Genomic DNA, 26,029 nt, shown 5'->3' with positions numbered 1-26,029 from the left:
CTAACTAGTACTAGAGGAGTTCTATGACATTTCACATTTCTCACCAAATTACTCATTAAGATGTTCAAACCACCCAATACCTCAAAGATAAGTTGCAGGAAAAAATATGACGTGTCATAAAAATCCTACCGCTATAGTGGATTCTAATGTGAGCTTTCGTGGATTGTTCAAAGCTAGTTTATAAGCCATGAAGTGTGGTTTGACCTTATGTCCAAACTTGTACTTTATTGAAAAAGACCTTTGTCAGCATTGCACATGTTATGTAGGAAGTAAGTACGTTTTCAAGCTCGGTGTGAACGTGGAGAAAATGGAAGCAGAAACTGTGCTTTGCCCCTGTATGGTTACAATCTCAAGCCATTATCTGTGATTTTAACTGTGAGTGGTGCAGGCCAAAGGTTGAGGTGATGTCTAAAGTGGGCCACTATTGTTATGCCGTGATCATTTTTTAATTATTTAATTATACATTATTCTATAAGGCATATTTTTTTGACAAACAGGATGTAAAAAGGTGGTGTACAGATGATACTAATAGCAGCAGCAGGAGGAAATCTTTGCCTGGCTCATGGTTGTTAACTCACACCCTTTACGGTCTAACTGCAAGATACTAGAGGAGTGAATACATTCAGCAATACATGTTGCGCATTTCACCTTTTAACAGATTCACCGCTCCTGTGCTAGAAACCTTGTGTGTTTCGCCTTTTAATAGATTTCCTTTTCTATGCAGTGCTAGAAACAATATTTGTACCAGAGCTGTAATGGTTCTGTTGTCTTTTATCTCTTTTTCAGATCCTGTTTTAATAAAGGTCCATGAAGGAGACGTTGCTAATTTTGTAGTCATTAGAAATGGCTCTGCTGCTGATGTTGTTTCAGTTTTGTATGCTACCGTTAATGGAGGAGCCAGTGCCGAAGAGGGAGACTTCATTCCTAGTGGGAAAAGTGGAGTGCTCTTCTTTGATGTTGGAATAAGAGAGCAGAATATAACTGTGTTCATCAAAGATGATGATATCCCTGAGACAGAGGAGACTTTTTACATAATTCTCATCAACTCTACAGGTTCAAATGATTATTCTATCCATATAAACTAAGCAGCTGTCACTTTTTAAATATTATTTGGTTCATATTGTGGCTGATATCTTGGAGAGCTGATGATCATTAGGCTATTCCTGTTGCCTATATTCTACTATTCCTGAGCCCTTTTCTTCACATTGAAACATCTTTTTATACCTCTTTTGAAACATACACTATATCTAAATCCATGTGAGTGGTTGATTATAATATTGCATGCTTAAAAACAAACAAAAACAGCCAGCTGCTTGTGTTCTTACTAACTTTTAGAAAGAGCTAGTTCCTCTTTTAATCTCTGTGACATATATTAAAATAATGAAATAGAATGTATATTATGTAATATGTCCAAATGCCTAGAATAAAAGAGGAAAAAAGATGGTCAGAAACAGATAAAAGCATGAATTTACAGGGATTCAGGAACAACACCTGTTGTGCAAATTTGCAATATAAGAATTTCTTAGTTTATTATGTGGCATTTTAATGGCATGATGTGCTCCAGAGCAGCAAGTACTATAACTACTAGGGAAATGCCTATGGAAACCTTTCCAGTTTGTTTCATTTTGAGTTCTTTTGGGGTGGGTGGGGAGGGGATACCTTATTCTTTTTTAGTTCTTCTGAGTACCGGTCCTTTCTTTAAATACAAAAAGGGCCAGCTCATGTTCCATCTGGCACTTCTCCAAATGCCCTAAATAATCTTTAAAAATTGGGGCAAGACTGGCAACAGATAATCAATTCAAAATCCCCAGAGAACCCTTAAAAACTTTTTTTAAAAACAGAGGCAAGGCAGGCAATCCACAGTAAATTGCTAATGCTGGTTGGAAAGAGGTTGGGAGTTCAGTTCCCCACTGTGGCTCCCGAAAGAGCCAGCCTGCATGGTCTTGGTCCAGCTGCACAGTCCCAGGATGCTCCCAGAAAAAGGGCATGGTAAACCACTTCTAGAGTACTCTTTACTTAGAAATTCCTGAAGAGGGTTCCCATGTCAAAACTGATTCGGTGGCACACAATTATTAAGAAAAGCAAGAAAGCAAAAAAAGGAAATTATACAGTAATCCCCCTGTCCCAAACCAAAATGACTAGAATATGGGGGAATTTCTCTCCCGCTTCTATTGATCCCTAATCCTCCTTGAGTTAATCACTAGAACATGGGAATAGGCAGAAAAAATAATCCAGGAAAGGAAAGGGGGGGCAGAGAGGGGGAAATTATCCAAGAAATTGAAAAATGGTCACAAGGACTCATGCTGGCACCACAGGTGGGCTGCCTATTAGTAGCAGCAAAAATATTAACACTAGAAAATGTGTGTGTGTGGGGGGGTTGGAATAAAAAAAAAAACCTGAAAAGAAGGCAAAAAGGATCCACAGGCATGGGCACAGATGGAGAGCACAAGCAAGATTGAGGGTGTGAGGAACCTCAGCAGCACAAACAACTCACTCATAAAGACTGAAGGAAAGAACATTTTTTTATTGGATTCCAAAGAATTCAAGCCCTTCTAAAACTCAAAATCCCCCCTCCCCCAATGACTGGCTGCCATCAGCAGCTCACCCTACCCTATTTGAGTAAAGCTTACATGGATGATTTGCCAGACAAGAGTTGAAGGAAAGGGCAAATGAAAATGGAAAGCATGAAAGAACTGAAAGCTTTTGTGATACTCTCATTAAAATGAAGCATGTGGATTGCAGAGGTTGTCTTTCAGAAATCAACAAAAGAGTGAAAAATGGGAAGTAAGGGCTTGATTTCTTGTGAGAAAATAACCCCAGTTATATCGATTCTTTTCATACCTCTGTTTTACCGATACATTTTTTTTCAGCAGTCACATGATATATATATCAGCAGGAGCGTTCACATTGTTTATAACTGTATTACTTCATTTCTTTCTATTTGAACCATTGTAGCTGGCTACACTGCTCCATATATTAGAATCAATTAATTTTCTCTACTGTTTCTTGGGACAATCCCTGTCCTTTAAAATAAGAAAAGTAATATATTGGTATTGCAAAAGAGTGGTACAAGCTTCTCTCCTTTATTCATTCTTTCCCTTTTCCTTATTTCTCTGCATACCTATCCCCCTGCAGTTCTTGGCTTTTATTTTTCTTTCCCTTTTTGCATAGTGTTTGGAGGAGAAAGTGGGTTTTAAAAGACATGCAAAGTGTTGTGAAGAGCAGGGTTAAAAAAAGAGAGTGTATATAAGGGTACTTTGCTTGTACCGTTATATATATAAGGATACAAGCAGAGTAGACATGAAGTGTCCACAGTACCCCCAAACCTGACCGCTTTGCAAAGAAAATAACAGCAACATTCGGACATGTTGAAATGATAAGGAATGAAGCAATACATAATCGGTACATTTTAAAGTAACCCTCCTGGTGAGGGGGAAATGAACCACTTGCTGGGCAAATGAATCAATGTTGGCCATGTGTTGCGTGACCAGAAAATTCTGAAATGATCTGAAAAATGGACAACGTGGCATAACTGGGGTTCTTTTGGCAGGTATGATTGAACCCTTAGAACCTGTTTTGTGTTTTTCCCATTAGTGCTGACCCCTAAGTCCCTAATAATCACTCTGTACTTATTAGTTGTTTCTCTCATCCTAATGCCTTGATCTTTGAAACCTAGGATAAGCTCTAGAAAAGGGGTCAGGGAGCTTTTTTTTATCTCCCCCCCCCAAAATTTTTTTATATATGCCAACATTACCCCTCCCCCTCCCTGCACTGCCCCTCTGCTCTCACCATCCATGGCCAACCCTTCCCCCCGCCTCTGCGCTCACCTGTGACCTGTGGCCGCTGCCTGCGGCCGCTGCCCAAGCAGCCAGTCTGGAGCCGCCACGCCATGGGGAAAGCTGAAGGGAGCTGGGCACCGCAGTGCCGGCAGGTCCACCAGTCATGAGCTCAGGTGAGGCGGGGCGGGAAGGGGGCCTCCTCACCAGCGCTCGCTCTCCCCGCGACGGAATGCCCACCTACACACAATATTGTCGGAAATAAAATGCCTGGGGGTAATGAGGAGGGTCATGCTGCCACAACCATCCTCATTACCCCCAGGATTTTCATTTTTATCCCATTTGGGGTAATTTACCCCTGTTCCCTGACCCCTGCTGTAGAAGATCACAATCATACAGTACAGTACTTGGTTTTTGTTTTAGGCTGTAAAGGCTAAAACTGTGCTTTGTATGGGGATGATTCTTCTCACAGCTGGCAAAGGGAGCCTCTCCCTTTGCAGTCATCAGGATACTGGCTTAGGAGTAAAATTTTCTATGTATTATAGCCTTGTTTTCTGTCCCCAAAGGCTGTTTGATTTTAGGCCCTGTTTAGACAAGTTATTCCGTAGATGCCATGGAGGGGCAAAATTGTGTCCACTTTTGAATGTCCTGAAAAATCAATATGTAGTCATAATTCTGGCAAGGAACTTATGTATATTTGTATATTCCCACACAGATAGACTTGAATCTAATATGTTCAAAAATTTGGTAAACATGTCTTAATTTAGACCTACTTGTATTCGCTGTTGTGTGAGTACCTTGTGCAAACCTGATGCCCTGAAATACTCTGAGGTAAAACAAGTACATCGGTGTTTTTCTCTGACATTCAAACTGAAAAGGTGGTCTGAACCACCTATGTAGAATCTTGGGAAAAAGGAGACATTAGGCTACAACTGTTCATGTGTGAGGTGAGATTCTGCCCCCCTTCACATGTATGATGCTATTAATTTTTACCTCAATATTGAAACAAAAAAACATTGTTTCTTAGGAGACACAGTAGTCTATGGATCTGGCATGGCAACAGTAATAATAGAAGCTAATGATGACCCAAATGGTATTTTCTCATTGGAGACTACTAGTAAAGCAGTGGAAGAAGGCAAGAGCAATGACTTTTTGTAAGTAATATTCAAGGAAGTAACTGTTGTCATTTCCAGCAGTGTTTCTAAATAGCTATATCATGGTAGGATGTTAAGCAACTTGGGAGTGTTGCATCAGTTTCTTCGTGATGTAAAACACAAACACACACGCATACACAGAGAGAGAGAGACAGAGAAGGAAAATGTTAAATATTTGTATACTTTGAGAAAAACCATTGATGTATAAAGGTATAAAGTATACAAATATTTAGCACATTGTTGGGAACTTCATAAAGTGGCTACATATAGTATCCAAGACCCTTCCATGTCATCTTTTGGACACACAATCATTTTTCTTAGATAAGTTAGATAATCACCTGGCAGAGAGGCTTTGATTGTATTCCTGCACTGAGCAGGGGGTTGGGCTTGATGGCTTTGTAGGCCCCTACCAACTTCTCTTTTCTATGATTCTATGATTCTGTTCTATACATTGGACTGAGGCACAGGCAGCTTGTGACCAAACCAAAGGGAATCCTCCCCCCTGAAACACTGATGTGAGACATCTTTCCCTTGCTTACATCACAACAAACCCTGCTTAAAATAAAATAAATAGAAAATTTATTTGGGATACTGTCTTGGGGCATAAGGAAGAACATAAGGTGGACTCCATTGGAGAACAGGATTTATAAGATAATATTAGGTATGTTTATACTGTTTTTTACTATATTATTAGGTATGTTTTTACAGTTGTTTATACTGTAAAATTTGGGGCATCTCTTTGCAAAATGACTGGCTGAGCTGATAGATGAATTCAAGGTAAAACGTACAAAAATATAACATTATACATGACACCTGTGAAATGAATATATAACAACTACCAAATATGCATGCACATATAAGGTATAATATAAAGGAAAATGTGGGGAAAGTCATGGCACTAATAAGAAGGTTGTAGAAAACCTGTCAACATACATGATGCTTTGACAATTTACCTCAAACCATTCTTTTGTTAAATAAAAGTTTTGATGTCTGTTTTCATACATGAATAGGGGTTAATTGCAGAGGATCCTTTTTTAACAAAATCAAAGTCCATGTGGCGTTAAAAACTTTATATAGCTTTTAGGTATAACAACTATTATTCATGCTCATTCATGGGTGCATCCAGGAGCAGCAGGGTTTAAAAAGTTGTTTTTGCTTGTCTGATGATTCTTGTTATGGTGCCAATTAACTCAGCAGGAAGTGTACAATCCATTGACACTCGCTGACAAGTGGATTGGTGGGCCACAGAAATAAAGTTAGTGAACCTCCAATAACTACACTGGTCTAAATAGAGAAGAGAATTTTCTTTATTATCATTTTTATTGCTTCTTCTGTTCCTCTAGTGCCTTTTGCTTTATTTTTAATGTGTCGAACGCTCTTTCAACTGTGTAGCTAAGTCTAGAGGGATGTGTGTTTTATTGTTATGTCAGACTTCTCAAAGCCTAACACTCCAAGAGAAGACAGGCCTTTGTTATGCACAGTTGTGCAGTTTAAAAGGGACAAGTGAGTCATGATGCAGAGTTTCCTATCCTGGGCAAAACATCTATCACTAAAGCATTCCTGGCAACTTCCTCAAACTTCCTCAGTTACTAGGAGAAGAAACGCTGTGGGCATCTTTCTCTCATTTTTGAGAGAAAGTGGTCCATGTTGCACCACATCATCTTATTGCCAATTACTGCTTATATAAAGGAAGCAATGTAGGTCTGAGTATCAAATTGCTAATCATTAATGAGGTGCTGGTTGTGTTCCTGTGTGCACGCCTGATTGACACCTTGTTAATGATGGTGAATTTGCTGCCAAGACTTCCCTTAGCACAAGCAAAAATTGGCAATTGGATTCTGACTTTTGTTTCCAAAATAACTTACTATTATAGTCTTGTGGTTGTAATGTATTATAAATGCGTTGAACAAGCTATGAAAAGTTTGGACTGCTCTGTTAAAGTTAATTTAGGGCAGTATTAAGCACTGCAGGAATCTTGAAGTAGATGCAGAACTGCTGATGAGGAAAAACTTTTAACAGTGACATCACAGCCAACTGGGCCTACAGCCTAGTGATCCATGCACAGAGCCTGTCCTGAACTGTTCAGAAAGTCCTTGCTCAGGTGGGAGATGTGTCAGACTGTAGATACTCTTGCACATGAAGGGGGCAATATCTAATTTAACACATTGTATTTCACTGCCAGTTGAGCCCTGACTCTTCTTATAATAGAACTGTATGCCTTTGTTTTGGTTTTTGTACATATAATGAAACAGCTTTTTTTTAAAAAAAAAAAAATTCTCTGTACTTGTAAGAGATTTTAGATGTAGTCCTGCATAATGTTTTCTGGTAGTGGACAGCATTCCGTTCAGCTAGACATGTGTATTCAACAGTGCTATGGGTTGCATGTACAGGAAGCATGTGCTCAAGAGAATAAATTAAAGAATCCTCTGCTGGATAAGTGCTGTTCCTGGGCAGATCTAAAGTAGCTCTTTGGAGCTAGGCCAGGTTTGGATCAGACTTCTTTATCTAATTAAGAATGAACACAGGGCCTCTGTAGGAATTAAAAGGAAGGAAAAGAAGACATACCCCAGACCTCTAAGTCTGCATTACATTGAGGAACTCCTTTAGGATTCAGCTGCAAATATAGATAAATATTCCGGATGCTCTTTGCTTATGAAGGTGTTGTTGAGAAATCATGTGAGGAATGATGAAATTTATGTATATTGCTCTTATCTCTTTCTTTGTTTGATTGATTATTGGCATTTCCTGTGGGCTTAATAAATGTTGTCCTTGTGTCTAACAGTGTTCTGAGGCACAGAGGTCACTTTGGCAATGTTTCTTTGACCTGGCAGCTGTTTGAAAATGATTCTGCGTTGGCTCCCGGAGAAGAATTCTGTGAAGCCTCTGGGACCATATGGTTTGAAGATGGCATCTGGTCCCAACCCATAACCCTTCATGCTATTCCTGATAAAATTCCCGAATTCAATGAATTTTACATCCTAAAGTTGGTGAATGCTTCAGGTATACTCCGATTCCCTTATCAACTGGAACAGTAAAGAAAGCAATGAAAAACGAGTCAACAGGAGATAAATTAGAATTAATTTCTTTGGTGATAAAGGATTAATCTGAGTATCTTAGAGAAGACATGTTTAAGACTTTTTCCAAGGGCTTGAATAGGTGTCAGACCCCAAAAGTCTATATTTTATACAATCATTAAGATGGAATTTGTGTTTACAGATGATAATCTGTCATTTTGTACCATTTGTAGGACAACATAAGGTGCTAATGTTTATTGCTTTCTCAAAAGACTTCACTTTGTCACAGGTATTTTTAAAAGTTCACTATACCTAAAAAAGGAAGGAGAGATGGAGGGTAGCCCATGAGAGTTCATGCCATACTAATCCAATTAGGGCAGTTCATTGAATCTTTAGGCTCAGAAGTTCATTTTTCCAGGCCCCATCAGCCATGATAATTTTGGGCATGTGACCATCTCACATTATTGTTTGCCTGGAAAGATTGTGGTGGTGATGAAATGGGGCAAAGAAAGAGATATAATGTATGCTGTTAATCAGTTGTTGAAGGGATAGGGTGAAATGGTAAGCAATATAGAAACTTGTAGGAAAGTGACATATGGCATGTCTTTACCTTTTTTCTTGTTTTGTGCTTCAGGTGGGTTCCCAGGTCCTGGTGGTCAATTAGCCCAAACCAACCTTTCGGTGATTGTGATGATCCCATTCAATGATGACCCCTTCGGAGTCTTTATCTTAGATCCTGAAAGCCAAAACATGGAGATAGCAGAAGATGTTCTGTCTGAAGATGACATGTCCCACATTGCCAACTTCACAGTATGGCGGCAACAGGGAACTTTTGGAAATGTCCGGATTGGATGGGAAATACTCTCCAGCAAGTTCAAAGAAGGATTACCTATGATGATTGATTGTTTACTGCTTGGGAAATTTTCAAATTCAGTGCAGTCACAGCCTCATATGAGGCGTCATCACACTGGAACAGATGCATTGTATTTTAGTGGTGATGAGGATGCATACGGGATAGTTGATCCTTCATTCCATGTCAGTGAGAACAGAACACTTAGCAATTTCACATTTTCAGCCTGGGTAATTCCTAGCACTAATAGTGAAGGATTCATAATAGCAAAGGACAATGGCAATGGAACAATGTATTATGGGGTGAAAATCCATATAAATGAATCCCACATTTCCGTAAGGCTTTATTACACACCACTTCAGTCTAATGTGACCTACATGGCCAGGATAACAGTTATGAAATACTTGGAGGAAAATATTTGGTTCCATATTTTGATTACATTGGATGATGGCATAATTGAGTTTTTAATGGATGGAAGTCCTGTGCCTGGAAGCATTAAGAGCCTCAAAGGAGAAGCAATTGCTGACGGTGAGCAACATGCCCAATGACAATCCTTCACTTTTCTCTTGTATCTGACAGATCCAAACTCCATTCAGGAATAGCAGATTATAAATGTTACAATTGTGTAAATCATTATATAGATTATTTTGGGTATTTTATCTTCTCACGGATCTGGTTCAGAGGTTAATAGAAACCATGTTTTCCCACAAGAGTGAACTTTCTTGAATCCAAAGCTTGTGCACAGATAGAAAGTTTCCACTGGAGTCACAGTTCTTCATTTTTTTCAGAAATGAGGCAAGTCTGATTTGTTCAAATTATGGTCACATAAATGGAATATAACCTAAATCACTGGCTGAAATTCTCTTGGTGTAACTTTACACTGTAGAAGTAGGAGGATGTCATCATCCCACAATGGTAATATTGAAATGAATTGAATTGAAAGCTGCTTATGCTTTCCCCTTTCAGGTTCCAAGTCTTCCTACAGCTCCCTTTCAACCTGTGCAAACCTTTGGGAACCTTGGGATGAGGATTGGGGAGTTTTTAATATCAAAAAATTGCTGCTGGATTACTTTTGGTAGTCCTGATCCCACCAGCAGGGGCCTGGCATTTGATTTGGTGCACATGTATGTTGGAGGCGCTATTTATTTGGAATTTTATTTTTTATAATAGTTCAGATGTAAATGTAATATGTCATTTTTGTCTTTTCTCTAGGGCCAGGAATAATGAGAGTTGGTGCTGGCATAAATGGCGGCAGCAGATACACAGGATTGATGCAAGATGTGAGACTCTATGAGCGCAAATTAACTAAGGAGGAGATCTATGAACTTCATACCACTCCAGCAAGGGCTGACTTGCACCCCATCTCTGGGTACTTAGAATATCGACAGGAAGAAATCAATAAGTCATTCATTGTTTCTGCCAGAGATGATAAAGAAGAAGAAGGAGAAGAGCTGTTCATCCTTAAGCTTATTTCTGTTCATGGAGGAGCAAGGATTTCACAAGAAAATACAACAGCAACATTAAGAATTCAGAAGAGCGATAATGCCAATGGTCTGTTTGGTTTCACAGGAGCATGTATTCCAGAGGTAGGAAATGGAACTAGAAATCAATGGCTCTGAGTAGAGATAGGCACAAACCACCACTTAAGTGGTTCATGCCAGTTCGTTTGTTATCCGAACACTTCCCAGCCTCACCTCCTATGGCAGGCACCCACTCAGAGGCAGTGGCCCAGTTTCCCTGCCCCTCCTCCTCTGGGTGCTGTCTTTTTTTACTCATACAAACTTAAAAACATTAAGACTCTAACAAATAAGTAACAAAAACATTACAAACTAAACATCTATCCTTCCCCTATGGATCAGAGATTTCACTGTTGTCTGGTCATCGGAGTATCTTCAGAGGACTCCGGTGAGCACTGGTTCGCTATAAACTGACTGCCCCCCTAAGTTTCTGTCTTTTTCTGGGCCCAATTATATATCAACTTCCAGCTTTGCTTTACAGAGTCTCTTGGTTGATCCCGTAGTGCCTCTGAAAGCATATCTAGTTCTGCAATATCCAGTAGCTCCTTTAATAACTCATCCAACTTTGGTGTCTCTGTATTCTTCCATTTTTGGGCCCAGAGTAACCTAGCTGCTGTGAATATATACAGTAGACTTTATTTTATTTTCTTATCAATAATTTCTGGCATTATATTCAATAATAACATTTCAGGTTTAAAACTTAATTTTTGTTGAACAATCTCTTTTGCCATTTCCCAAACCTCTATCCAATTTTTTTTTCTTCTTCGCATGACCACCACATATGATAATAAGTCCCTGGATTTTTTTTTTTTACATTTCCAACAAACATTACTGATCCCTTCTGACATTTTTGCCAATCTTACAGGAGTAAAATGCCATCTATGAAACATTTTAAGGATATTTTCTCTAAGATTCAGTGGCTTAATCATTTTATGATTCCCTTTCCACATTTTGTCTATTCATCAATATAATACTGTACCCAAACTATTGTGCCCATTTTACCATCGCCTCCTTCACCCTCTCACCCTCTAAATCATATTCTAATAAGTATGTAGACATTTTTAAATTATTTTCTCATTAGTGTAAATCCATAATTCATTCACCTGGACTTTTAACATAGTTTTATCCTTTTTGTATCTCGATTCTAATTTCATCATTGACCACCAATCTGTAGCAAGGCCCAGTTTCTCTAGATCTTGTTTATCTTTCATATTCTCGTCTTTAGTTAATAAGCCTTTATACGTGAGTAATGCTCCGTTCTGATTCAATATTTTCAGTATAAATGCCTCTATTGGTGCTACTCATATTGGAATTTTCTTGTAGGTTTGTATTTGAAATTTTTGCCATACTAAACAGAGTGCCTTCCTCAGAATATATTCTGCGAAATGTAATTGTTCTTTGCATTTCCCATACCACACATATGCATGCCAACCCTTTTTTACATCATGACCCTCCAATTTCAGGAGTTAACCTCGAGGCAAAATCCGGAGCTGGAGTCCCGAAGGCAGCATGTGTCGTTCTGCCAACTCCTGCGACATTGCTGGAACCAGTTGTATTGGCTCTTGCCTTTCCATTGGACCATTTCAGCAATGTGGAGAGGGGGGATCTGCTGCTTGGGTAACAGCCTATCCTCCATATTACCTTACCCGGGCTTCATGCTCTGGAGAGGACACTTCTCGATTCAGAGCATGTTACCATAGTCTCTCGAGACTGAAGGATGCCTATGCTAGTTTCCTTTTAGGGATGAAACCTGTTTGGTCTTTGTGTATCATTTCTATAAGTACCTCCTTTAGCCTTGTTGCCCAAATGGTGGTATATATCTTATAATCAACATTCAGGAGAGAGATTGGTCTAATTCTTGATTTGTTTTCCCCCCGTCCCCGCTTTATGTATTAAGGAGATATGTGCCTCTTTCCATGAATCTGGGATTTCCCCTCTAGTTTCCATATCTTCTATTAATTTCTTGAAATATGGACTTAAAGTTTCTTCGAATGCTTTGTAGTATTCAGCTGGGAGTTCATCTGGTCCTGGGGCTTTCCCATTTTCCTGTTTTTTCCATGCTTCTTCAATTTCATTTGCTGTGATTGGTTTCTTTAAATTTTCCAGTTGTTGAGGACTAAATCTCCAATCCAGAAGTCCAAATAGTTCCATCGTTGCTCCTGTTTAATCTCCTTCTTTTTGTAAAGATTGGTATAAAAGTTTTTAATTTCTTTTTCAATTTCCTTTTGTTTATATATTTCCTTTCATCCTTTATCCAGTATTCCATTGATCATTGTTCTCTCTCTCTCTCTCTCTCTCTTTTTTTTATTCTATATGCTAACCATCTTCCTGGTTTGTTGGCATTCTCAAAAAGTTTTGCCTTGCAAATTTAATTATTTTTCCATTTCTTCATGTTCTAATAAATTAATTTTATGTTGCATATTTATTATGTTTTTTAGGTACTTAGCTGTAGTCGTTTTCTTTAATTCCATTTATTCTTTCTTTAGAGATGTTATTAGAATTTGATATTGTCTGTTTCTCTCTTTTTTCCTTTGTGCATTAAATTCTATGTCAAAGCCACGAAAATAGGCTTTGGCTGCATCCAATATCATTGTCATTTCTGTATCCTGAGGTTTATTAATTTGAAAGAAAAATTCTAATTCTTTTTTTATTTTAGTCAGAAAAGCCTCATCTCTCAATAGATGTCTGTTTAGTCTCCAACCTCCTCTTACTGCTTGTCCTAAAGTCATCATTATTGGGTTATGATCTGCATATATGTTCAGTAATATTTCAGTTTCTTCCACTTGATCTGTAATTTCCACTGAGGTCCAGCAATTATCTAATCTCAACCATGAATTGTGTGTATTTGAATAAAATTATAATCTCTTCTCTGAGGGTACCTGGTTCTCCAGATATCAATAAAGTTTAGTTCTTCTGCCATTTCCAAAAACACCTTGGGGATGATATTTCTTGTTCTTTTCCTTCTGTTTCGATTCGTCGCCAAAGTGTCTTTTTGTTTATCAATTATTGCATTTAAAAACCCATAATACACATTTTCTTTTCTGGGCTTTGTATCAACTGGTTCTTCAGTTGCTGATAAAATTTTTGTTGCATTTCATTTGGTGCATAAATGTTCACCAGCAATATTTCTTCTCCCTCCTTAGAGATTTCCACCATTAATATTCTTCCATCTGTTGATGCATGTACTAATTTCAGTTCTAACTCCTTTTTTAATGTACGTTGCTAGTTCTTTCTTATTTTGTTGATTTGAGGTTATAAAGATTTTGCCTAATTTTGGATTTTCTAACAGCTTTCTGTCTGTTTCCTTAATATGAGTCTCTTGAATGTATATGATTTCTACGCTGGCTTTAAGAAGTTTATTGAAAATTTTCTTCTTTTCTGGGGTGAATTCATCCCTTTGACATTCACTGACAGTAATTTAATTTGTTTAGACATCTACACAACTTTTACTACCAGTTTTATCCTTAGCTTCCTTGTCTCTGGTTCTTCTTGATGGAGGTGGAGTTCTTTGTCTTTTATGTTCTACTTCTTCTTGTTCCTCTTCTGATTCCTCACTGGAAAACTGTAGCGCTTCTTCTGTCAGCTTCAGTTTATGTTTCATTTCTTTCATGAAGTTCCTGGTCTTCATTATGCTGTTCAAATTATATCTTTTTGTCTCCCAGCTCAGAAATACTCCTTCAGGTATTTGCCATGTGAACGGAATTTTCCTGTCTATTAATATTTTATTAAGAAAAGAGTATTCTTGTCTTTTCCCCCTCATACTCTAAGGCACCTGTTTCAAAACATTAATCTTAGTGCCTCTGATTGTCAAGTCCTTTTTTCTGATGACTTTCAGTATTTTCTCCTTCACTGATTTCCTTAAAAATTTTAAGTGAATCTCTAGTAGCTTATTCCTTGTAAAAACATTCCCCACTCTATAAATTCTCTATAGGTTGTTCCAGCTCTTCTTGAATTATCCCTGTTTGCGTGACCAATTCATTCAATAAATCTTCAGAATCCTCCTACATTCTGAATTCTAAGAAAATATGAGGCTTTGTTCATTTCCAAAGTTAGGAGACGTTGATCCTTATCTTTTTCTTCTTTGATATGTTGTATTTCTTGTTTGGCTTGTGTTAATCTTTGTTCCACTTTCTTGACTACCTGTGTAAAGGTGTCTATCTTCTCTTAATTGCATTCAATTCCGGCTCTGAGATCTGTTCTTAGTTCTTGCATCTGCTCCAAAATTTGTTTGGTAATGTTAGTTTGCATATCTTGCATTGTATTTTAAAAGGGATCTTTTAAAATACAGTGCAGGATATAGTGGTCACAATGACCAGATAGGCAGGATATAAATAGAATAAATAAATAAATCTTGATTTATGAGTTTAGCCACTTCTGAGGTCTGTCCAAGAGATTCATCCTTTTTGCTTTCGTCACCATAATTTTGTTTTATTAGTTTATAGAAAGAGAAAGAAACAATTATATTATCTCACTTTACATTAAATCCCCAATCTACCAGACGTTTGCCTTAAAGAATGATTACAACACCTCATATAAACCCAAGGCTCTCTCCAGCACCTTTAAAGTCACTCCAAATGGGGTGTAAAGGTACAATAGTGCTGCCTTGAGTGGCTGTCCGCATGAGGTGGGGCTGGAAAGCACCAAATATCTGTTTGTACAAAAAATGAACTGGTGCAAACCACCGAACTAGCAGTTTGGGCCTATCTCTAGATCTGAGGAATGCTTGCGTGCTAGTCTTGTACTTCATAGTTACTCTGAGTCAGGAATTTATTGATAGAAGTTCTGCCTCAGGTGCAAACCCTTAAGTGATTTTGCTTTTCTCTAAACCAGGGGTCTCCAACCGTTTGAGCTTGAGGGCCACATCGTATTTTTTCATGTTTTTGAGGGCCAAAGGAATGTGCATGCGTATGCCCACTTCCACACACCATTGCCCGCATGGATATCGACCCACCCACCTGCCTGCCCGCCTGCACAGATGTCTACCTGCCTGCCTGCATGCACACGCACACACATGCATGCACCCCATGCTGTCTCTCTCTCTCACACACACACACACACGTCCACACTGACACATGCCTGCCTAGCCCTGTGTCATGCACGGGCTGAAGGGAACGGCTTGATAAATTGGCAAGGCAGGCCGGATGTGGCCCTTGGGCCATAGTTTGGAGACACCTGCTCTAAACCACTAAACTTCAGTCCACCATTTACAATATGGGGATCATAATACAAATATGTATGATGGAGTTATGAGAATGATAGGGATGGTATGGGGAAAACTCTGATCATTCTAAAATTTTGAACATTATAACCGTCATTCTCTGGAGTCAGAAATGAGAATTCCAGGTGTCGTGTATAATTTGTAATTTAATACTCATGCTATCTATTATGAAAGTAGAATAACTCCAGTGTGTTAGCTGCTTCTTACGGTTGTTGGAACACAAATAAGCAACCATCGGTGGATTGGTCTTGTTGCTTGAAAATTCTTCAGGTCTTCAACATAATTTCTTGAGAAACTATTGGCACCGGCACAGATACTTTCTACATATATATATATATACTGAGCTGGTGCCATATGTTAAAGCAGTCATGTAGAGCTCCTGGCATATGGAGTTGTAGCTCTGTGTTTGGTGACAGTTGATGAAGCAGCACTTTGATAAGATGCACAGGCCTTAGGAACAACAGTGAACAGGAGGATATGGAATGGTGGACTGAGGACATGTTTTGTGTAATAATAGAACTGCCAAGATACTGTAAAGGTTTGGCAAGCCTTGTACAAACAGCAGCAGGGCAAGGGAAATGAAGGTAAGAATGTCAGAATGTAATGCTTGATAGTAATTTAGTTTAGATCCAGCCCATCTGGTGGTAGTGATAGGAGACCAGAGAAGTACAGACATTGTACTGGTTCTACTGAGAGACCATCTCCTTTTGTCTCCCATTCCTGAACAGTTTGCATTCACCTTGGTTGTTATAGGAACTTCAGACTTTAGAACTCACACTAAGATAGGGGTGGTATTTGAAGAAATATGATTTTGAATATCATGAATTACGTTACTCTTTCAGACAAATCTGAAACATATCTTCTTAGGTTCATTAAAATGTTTGTTTACAGGTTGCCGATGAAGGTTCTACTGTATCTTGTGTAGTGGAGCGCACAAGAGGAGCTCTGGACTATGTTTTTGTGTATTACAGTATCTCCCAGGTGGATTCTGATGGAATTAATTACTTGGTTGCTGATTTTGCTAACACCAGGGGCATGATCACATTCTTTCCATTCCAGAGATCTGAGGTAAATATTGCCACTCACTAAAGATAATTTTTCATGGCTGCTTTCAAATTTGGGAAGTTTGTTTTTATATATGCCCTGATAAGTCTCATAGCTATACATGTATACAGAAATTATATTTCTTGATGGCTACAAACATGTTCCCAGGACAGATAATATGTTTTCAAACTAATTCTACCAGTGATAAAATTAGTGTTCTTCTTTGTGGACTCTGTGAATCACACTGTGAGTGATCCACACCTGTGTGGAGCCTCTTTGGAATACAGTGGTGCCTCGACTTACGGATGTCCCTACTTACAAAAATTTCGACTTATGAAAAGTTCCGACCGCAAAATTTTGCTTCAACTTGTAGCTGGAGCTTCCACTTACAAACGGAAAAAGGCAGGGGGAAAGGGTGGGAAATTCAAACAGTTGGTGGCGAAGAGGATGCTTATTCATTCCAATGGTTAGGAAAAGGGAGGCTCAGCCTCCCGGCTTCCAGCACTGTTGCCACCGCCACCGGGAGGTGAGCCGCCGTACCGTCCTGGCTGGGGTCACCCTCCTGGGTTCCCTGCTGCCGTTGGAGGCCTCCCAGACTTCCCCGCCACCATGACTGCCACGGCTGAGGCCTCTGGCAGCGGTGGTCGCAAAGGTGGGGAAGCCCAGAAAGCCTCCGATGCCAGCAGAGAAGCTGGTGAAGCCTCCGGCGGTGGCGGTCACAGTGGCAGGGAACCCTGGGAGGCCTTCGACGGTGGCGGGGAAGCCGGTGAGGCCTCCGGTGGTGGTGGTCACAGCGGTGAAGAAGCCTGGGAGGCTTTGGAGGCTTTGGACTGGTAAGGTGCTGCTTTTTCCTTTTAAAAAAGTTGTTCTGGGTGGGTTTTGGAGTGTAGGTTTGGGCTAGGGGGGTTATGTTTCTGTGTTGTTTTGTTTTTTGGTGATTTTCTTGCAGTGCCAGCGTAGGATTTGCTCTAATGTTTATTTTTGGATCTTTTTTTTTTTAACAGTCCCAGCACGAGACTTGCTCTGTTTCTTTTCTTTTCTTTTCTTTTCTTTTCTTTCTTTTTCTCTTTTTTTGGTATATTTTTCTTTGGCCGGAATGGATTAATTGGTTTTCAGTGCATTCCTATGGGAAATGGTGCTTTGACTTATGAACATTCCAAGTTATGGCCACCATTCCAATATGGATTAATTTCATAAGTCGAGGCACCACTGTATTCTAGAGCTTCTGAGGTAGCAAAAACCACATTAGAATAGACTCCTCCCTCTCCGTATAAGTACCTTGGTACGAGGACTCTCCCTTCAGTTTTTTTCAACCGCTGCATTGAAGAGCCTCATATTTCTATCTTCTGTGAACTGTTTTTAGTTTTCCTGAGTGCCTCCGCCTCTGGCCGTCGCACCCCCCCTTTTCTCGTCTTTTCTTTTTTCTTAATTGTTCATGGCCCCTTTTGGCCTGTTCAAGCACTGCGTGATTTGCGACAATAAGATCCCGCTATCAGATGGGCACGCTAAGTGCCTTTTTTGCTTAGGCAAGGCGCATCAAACCTCCTCGTGCTCTCATTGCAAAAAATTTAAATGAGGAGTCCTCCGTTCTCACTCATCTCGACTCAAACTCCATATCTGGGAACAGTCTTTGCAACCAGTAAAACCTATGGCTCAACTTCCGTGTAAAACCACTTCACAGGCTAAAGCCATGGAAAAAGCCATTGCAGAATCATCGAAACATTGTTCCTCCACTACTCCATCTCATTCTGATGTGCCCTCCACTTCATCAAAAACTTCTAAGACACATAGACCCAAACAGTCGACATCGAAAACTTCAACATCGAAGCCTTCCGAAAAGCAACAGCAGTTGAGGTGTTTCATTGTGTTAGCACTGCATTTCATGTAGTAAAATATTTATGAATACTTCAGAAACATGTTAGCTTGACACTTGAAATACTGTGTCTTCCACACATACTTACTGAGACCCTGAGATTTTCATCTGAGGCAATTTGCTGACTGTCTCTGCCAAACAAGGTCTGAACTTTTTCTGCGCTTTGTACCCTAGCTAAGGAATGCTCATGGCAGATAGGTCCATCTTGTACATGCTCCAGCATCCTTAAATGAAATACCTCTTTATTTTCCCAAAGAATTTAAGACCACGTTGCAATGCTTGATGTTTTAGTTTTGCTAATTTTTATCCTTTGATATTTCTTTCCTTGGTTAGTTCCTGATCCAAACTGATGTTTTAAAGCTGCGGTTTACTTTCTTGTATTCTTGTTATTTTTAAACTCTTGGTATATTCGGTCAGCCCAGATAACTTCCTTATAATGGGATGTCCTATAAATAATTAAATAAACCTAACAGATACTAATAATACAAAAAAAGTGAGAAAAGATTTTACATGATGTGTTCTTACTGTATCCTCAACCTGAATTAAGTCTCTTGTATCAAAAATTGATTGCAATTCATTTTCAGGCTTAAACTCAAATACCATGTATTGTTACAGATATTTTTATAAAAATGTGATTTTCTTTAATTTGGATTTTCTTTCCTCTCTAGGTTTTGAATTTGCAGGTGCTTGATGATGATATTCCTGAATTGAATGAATACTTCCAGGTGACTTTACAGTCTGCTCTGGCTGGAGATGGAAAAGTAGGTTCAACTCCAGCTAGTGGAGCAAGCATAGATCCAGAGAAGGAAACTACCTACATCACCATCAAAGCCAGTGACCATCCATATGGTAATAATGATGGATGTTATTTTATGTAGCTTCTGTTTACAAAGACATTTCACAGGTCTTTGTTTTTCCATTTTCTGGGAACAATTTATAGTCAACAGCTGATTAATTGATAATTTGGTAAATGTTTATTTTCTTACTTTTTGTAAATATTTTAAAAAACAGCCGGTATGATATGGCTGATGTTTCTCTGTAGAAGCCATAAAAGCTTTTGCAACAAAACTGGGAGGTAGTTGGTGGTCAACCATTTGCCATTCCCTCTGTAGCTCCTATTTTATTTTAAAAGGTCTGGAAGGTCCCCCAACCCAGTGGAGCAGATTGGAGGGAATATGGTGTGCATATGCCATGAAACATAGGATCTGCAAAAATGATATGTATTTCTCTTCCAGTGACAGAAGCTTCCACTTGGTGGAAGAGTCTTCCATCAGTGGACACACATCACTTCAGATACAATCTATAATCCTGTATTTAAGGATAGCTTGTGGTCCAAGTGAGTGTCTCTTCCCAAAAAGGATAGCTTGTGGTCCAAGTGAGTGTCTCTTCCCAAAAAGGATAGCTTGTGGTCCAAGTGAGTGTTTCTTCCCAAAAAAACAGTTGGAGTAAGGTGTTCTTCCTGCTCAGACCATGGGGCATGGATACTTGCACTACACTTTCAAGGAGCTACCTGAGTGTCACAAGAGCCTCGTGGCGCAGTGGTTAAACTGCTGTACTGCAGCTGAAACTGTGCTCATGACCTGGGGTTCAATCCCAGGTAGCCGGCTCAAGGTTGACTCAGCCTTCTATCCTTCCGAGGTCAGTAAAATGAGTACCCAGCTCGCGGGGGGGGGCAATGTGTAGCCTGCATAATTAAATTGTAAACCGCCCAGAGAGTGCTTGAAGCGCTATGGGGCGGTATATAAGCAGCATGCTTTGCTTTATATATAAGCAGCACACTTTCTTTAAACAGTTTACAGTGAAGGAGCCTCGTGGCACAGTGGTTAAACTTCTGTACTGCAGCCAAAACCTAGAGTTCAATCCCAGGTAGTTGGCTCAAGGGTGACTCAGATTTCTATCCTTTGAAAGTTGGTAAAATGAGTCCCCAGCTCGCTGAGTAGGGGGGAGGGACAGTGTGTAGCCTGCACAATTAACTTATAAGCTTTAAGTGCTATGGGATGGTATATAAGCAGCATTATATACCATCCCATAGCACTTTTTTCTTTAGTTGGAATTTTAGTTGGTGGAGAGCAGCCTGTGTTAGTGCAGTCCTGTTCACAAATACTCAGAAGCAAGCCCTTTGAAGTTTAATGGAATCGAACTTTTGACTGAGTTTAAAGGTGCTTTTGAATAATCAGGTAATAATCATTTGTATGTATATGTATATGCATATACAAGTAGTTGTAAAAAAGAGTGACCAAAATCCTGTTTCATGAATTATGTCAACATAAGGGAGATAATGTCACCGACGGGAGAGATTGCAAACTAAAGAGTTTCTTCTTGATCCTGGGGCTTGCACAACTGGTGTACAATCAGTCTAACTGTCTATGAGATGTGTGGGATGAATGCAGGAACTCTTTAACTACTAGTAATTTCCCCTAACTGGAGATGTCATTGTCCTTAGACTGGCATAATTTACACAAGAGGAGTTTGACCATTAAAAATAATCTCTTAATAGCATTTTAGAAGAGTTATTTCCTCCTATGTGTGAAAGACATTTTCTCCATTTTCTCTCTCTTTGATGCATTTCATTCTTTGAATTGAAAGTAGAATGCTGCCCCACCTTCCAGTCTTATAGTTATCACTGCTGAATGAATGAATAATTCCTAGAAAGTCATTATGAATCTTTGCCAAATGGAGAAACAGAAAAGACACTTACTGGAAATCATCTTATATGATCAAATTCATATAATTTACCTCCCTTTCCTTTCAGCAAATGCTAGTACACTTGAAAATATAACTATTTGCAAGTGTGTGTGTGTGTTAGTTATATCCAAAAGCTGAAATTAAATCTTATAAATAAATAGATTATTTCTATACAGTGTAAAATAATAGATCTGAATCCTGTCTTTCTCAGGTTTGCTACAGTTTTCTGTGGAGCCACCTCCAGTAGATGTTGATAAAATCATCTTGCCAGCCACCAGAGCCCCTCACATCACTGTCAAGGAAGAAGCAGGACATGTCAGGTTGCTTGTTGTTCGAGCACAAGGCCTTCTTGGAATGGTTTTGGTACAATACATGACCGTTTCATTAACAGCATTCAGTCCTCAAGATTATCAGGTTTGTGAATAAGGGGCTAAAGGAGGTGATGGATGCAAACTGCAGAAGCATATCTAGGTTTATTGTTGGACTGTATAACCATCAACAATCAGTACCTTTCAAAACCAATACTATATTATTTCTAATCAATTCATGATCATACGTAAGCCAAGCATTGCTTTACAGAAATTAAAGTTACTGATAGTTGTGAGCCCCAGTTTTGGAGATCAGGGGAGCTTCCAATCCTCCCCCCACACAAGTGACTGCAGACACAAAATTTTAGTCACAGTTATTCTATATCATGGATGATATGAAGTAGTGTATACAGAATGCTGGGACCTTTTTACTAGCTTTAGACACCCCTTTCAAGCACAGGTAGTTTCCTTGCTGTTGTGAAGAAGACAGGTGTCCTGCTTTAGCTAAAACTGTAACAGATTTGGGTCTTGTCTGTAAACGAAGACCCTTGCAGTGATGACAATCTTCAAAAGGATTGGTTCTAGTCTGGATATTTCAGTGGCAAGTTCTGAAGAAGCTGCAGGGTTCCGAACACATGATGTCCAAAGGGAATCTTGACAGCAATCAAATGCTTAATACAAATCTGGGAGCTGAACAACAGATGCTGTTCTAGAAACTGTCAGCCTAGAACTGAGGGTTTAAGGCTTGAAAACTGAGAGCACAGCCTAGAGCTCTGTAGCAAACCGTCAGGTATGTCCTAAAAAGGTCTTACCAACAAGGAGAGCTTTCCTTGTAAGTAGATTTCCACTCAGAGTGCTGTTTCTTAGCGGGAAGTCAGCTAAATTCTCTCCACAAGTGGACAAAGAGCACTTGAGCTATCCTCACATGGTACAGGGCATGACATAGTTACCATTACACTTAAACAGGAAAGAGCTAGGGGGCTGTCATCATCCATCAGTACTGATGGATGTACCATCAGGCTCCCATATCCCTACTGAGCTGGAGAGGAAATTTCTTGTTTGCTGTCACAAAAACAGAGCAGGCTTGTATATAATTTCTAAGGGCACAGCATGTTTATTTGAGTGTTTGTATTGTTTGGGTAAACATACACTGATGTAATGACAAATTTTGGGGGAAAAGAACTATAAACAAGCTTTTCACTACAGGAAACTCGAGGCACCTTGGAGTTTCTACCGGGAGAAAGATTCAAGTACATTATCATTAACATTACAGATAATTCTATCCCTGAGTTGGAAAAGGCTTTCAAAGTGGAATTGTTTAATCCAGATGGAGCAGGTAACAGTTCATGGATCTCCTTTTGTGTTCAAGTACATGCTTTCTTTTGGGGGTTGGAAGTGACCATTCTGGGAAACTTTAACTTGACTTTTCAAAGCTAGCTTTGCACTTTCTCTCCACAAAGGGAGTGAGAGAGTTCCACTTTGCTCTGCATATCTGCTTTGTTGCTGAGCACAACCATCTTATGAATGTCTTAGGATGGTTGAATGTTATTACATAGCATGAGATAATTCCTGATATCAAACCTTTTACTATTATGGAAAATGAAAGGATACAAATTCCACCTTTTTGCATTGCTTTTGTGCTTGGCATGCAGCTATGTATGTCCATATGTATCTGTAAATACAGGCAGGCAGACAGACAAGACAGATAATTATCCAAGGCTTCAGCAATGAGGAGGAAGACTAATCATTCTAGTGTCTGAACCTCTGACATTTTGTAAGCCTTTCTGAGATCTTGAAAGTAACAGTACAGCCAACCTTACTGCAAGATCCCCTCCTATTGCAAATAGTGGCAGGGAATTTGTGTACACCTAGAGAATTTAATTCACCTCTGAGCTGATCTAAATTCCCATTCTTGTTAGGAGCAGTTTTGGGGACTGGAAGAACAGGATTCCATTTTTTCCTCTCCCTACCTATTTATACCCCATCCCAATTCACCATTCCTGGTCTTTCTAAGAATTCTGAGGGTGAAAGTAAACATTAAAAGAAACATATATTCCCTGCAAATAACCCATTCTTCTGCCCCACCCCTGCCCAGAATGTTCTTAGAGACATGTGACTCAGCAACGGGATGTACAAAGGGAGATTATGTTTGTCTTCCATGGACCCATCCCAAAACAAAGCCCAGATAAATTCCAACCACAGGAATAGCATGTGCAGTAACAGATGTCTTTAGCCACTTGCACCATTTGAGGGAGGACTGCTTCTAAATACGTATTAAGCGTATTTAGAAATCAACTTCTGCCCATTCTTATAACCTCTGAGACACTGTTCTAGGACTGTATGTATGCATGTATGCATGTATGCATGTATGTATGCATGCATGCATGCATGCATGCATGCTGCTGCCTCCCCCGCCTGTCCGATCACTGCTGCCTTGTGCCCTCCCATCAGGAGGCAGAGGCAAAGGCAAACAAGCACTCGCACACACTTAGGCACCTCTTCCTGCCTCGTTATCAAAAAGGAAAGGGAGCAACGGCTCCCCTTCCTTTTTTGCTAAACTCTGTGCCTTCTCAAAAGGCGAGGAAAAGTGGCAGTCCCTTTGACAGCCACTTTCCTTGCCTTTTGCCAAGGTACAGGGCTTAGCAAAAAGGGAGCCCTTTGATCCCTGCTTTTTAACATTTGGGGCTAGAAAAAGCAGGGTTCGTCTTATACTTTTGGTAATCTTATATACGGAAAAATACGGTATGTATTAGAGATGGGGGTATTTATATTTGTATACGAATACCCCTGCACAGGTGGAGATAACGAGGGTCCTGCTCCATGGGGCCGGACAGTTCACTCACCGCTGCACTAATGTGGCAGGGCCCATGCTGCCGTTCTATCGCTCCATAATTGTTCGACCTGGCAGAGAGGCTTGTCATCCCACCTCCTCCCAGGAATGGATCACGATCGCCAGAGTGATAGGACAGCAGTGCGGACCCCGCAGCATTTAGTGCATTGGTGAGTGGACTGTTTGGCCCCATGAGGCCGGACCCTTGTTATCTCCACCCCATCTTATTTATTTATTTATTTATTTATTTATTTATTCATTCATTCATTCATTTATTTATTTATTTATTTATTTATTTATTTATTTATTTATTTATTTATTTATTTATTTATTTATACCACTCCTTAAAAAGGACCCAAGGTGGTTTACATCATTAAAACAATGTACTTAAAGCTAACAATGGGGGCATACAATTACAAAAACAATCAAACAAATAATATGCTAAAAACATAAGCAACACCAAAACACTTTCAAAGCAGTAAGGCACGCCACCCCATTCAAGAACATAAGTGACACCAAGACACTTCGAAAGCGGTAAAGTACAACAATCCATTTAAAACAGTAGGGCCACAGCCTTGGTGATTCATCCTATTTAAATATTTTTAAAAGGTGTATTAAACTTATCAGTATCAAAGACCAAGTTTTATAGTCAGTGGTTGCATCTTCTCAAGCTATATATACTTAACATTCAGTACCTTGAAGAGTTTGGGAAATAACCTACAACATTCTGTGTTTGCTTAAATAAGTGGCAGAAAAGGAACTTCTAAAATTGATTCCCCCCATGTGTTTACATTTTGCCGAAGCATATGATTCTCTAAAGTTTGCAGCAATCATTTTTATGTATAGATTCTTCTTTTTCAAACTTCTTTGCTCGTATGCTTATCAAACATCAGGAACCTGTCACTGATGCCTAATCACAGAAAGTATCTCAAGAGACACAATTGGGTAACATGAAACAGTAATATCTTTCTCTTGTATCCTTGCTGCTCAATATTCTGTCAGCTGTCAAAGTCATTTTAATGCTTTTCCAGTTGCTTCTTTTTTGTTTGCTTCTTTGCCCAGATATATTTTGAAGTGCTTTCTGTCATCTGCATTATATATGTGTATTTGTGTATTCTGTGTATTTGTGTGTCCTCTTGAAGTTGCTGAACTCTTTAATGATGGCAGTGGTAGTGGTGATGGGGATTTGGACTTCTTCCTTCCTGCTGTCCATCAACATGGTAAGCTGCTTTTTCTGTTTTCCCCCCTCTTAATATTGACTTCTTTCTTTACATTTTGTTGAAACTGACATACCTTGCCATTAGTTACTCTTTTGCAGTATATCTTTTTAAAAGTCTCGCTGTATAGCCAGAATATATAGGATTACAGTCACTGTGATTCTGCTCACAGAAAATCTATTTTAGAATAGTTATGCTTTAAAATCTAACAGCACCCTGTTAGACAATATTTGTACAATTTGATGCTTGTTGTAATTAGAATTTATTTTACTATGTTCAGTGCGGCTTACTTCCAAAATGTACATCAGTTTACAGATTCATCAGAACTTGGCCTTTTATACCTTTTTTTAAAAGACCCACTCTAAATAACTCACATCTCAAACTAAAACCTACTTCCAAATTAAAACAGGCATTTTTCACAGGTTATCTGATTTTTAGTTTTGTTTTCCTCTATTCCCTTCCAGTTTAAGAGCTGCAGACAGGTTTATTTTTAAATCATGCTGCTACACCCAATCTCACACATTTGACAATACTTTGATCGTG

The 26,029-nt window shown here is 39.3% G+C and overlaps 1 protein-coding gene across 1 annotated transcript in view; it reads left to right on the top strand.

Moving 5' to 3' along the window:
* The window catches only part of ADGRV1 (adhesion G protein-coupled receptor V1), a 341,656-nt gene that overhangs the window by 30,318 nt on the left and 285,309 nt on the right, over positions 1–26,029 (top strand). Inside the window, exons 16-25 of the mRNA XM_072992549.2 lie at positions 787–1,053; positions 4,804–4,930; positions 7,713–7,930; positions 8,579–9,322; positions 10,007–10,380; positions 16,421–16,597; positions 19,115–19,295; positions 21,343–21,545; positions 22,646–22,775; positions 25,412–25,489. Of these exons, the coding sequence (XP_072848650.2) occupies positions 787–1,053; positions 4,804–4,930; positions 7,713–7,930; positions 8,579–9,322; positions 10,007–10,380; positions 16,421–16,597; positions 19,115–19,295; positions 21,343–21,545; positions 22,646–22,775; positions 25,412–25,489 (2,499 nt within the window). The remainder of the gene's footprint in view (positions 1–786; positions 1,054–4,803; positions 4,931–7,712; positions 7,931–8,578; positions 9,323–10,006; positions 10,381–16,420; positions 16,598–19,114; positions 19,296–21,342; positions 21,546–22,645; positions 22,776–25,411; positions 25,490–26,029) is intronic.

Source organism: Pogona vitticeps, chromosome 2 (assembly GCF_051106095.1).
Source record: "Pogona vitticeps strain Pit_001003342236 chromosome 2, PviZW2.1, whole genome shotgun sequence".
NCBI classification, from domain to species: Eukaryota; Metazoa; Chordata; class Lepidosauria; order Squamata; family Agamidae; genus Pogona; species Pogona vitticeps.
Note: the sequence above shows the minus strand (reverse complement) of the source record. Positions and strands in the feature narration are given on the sequence as shown.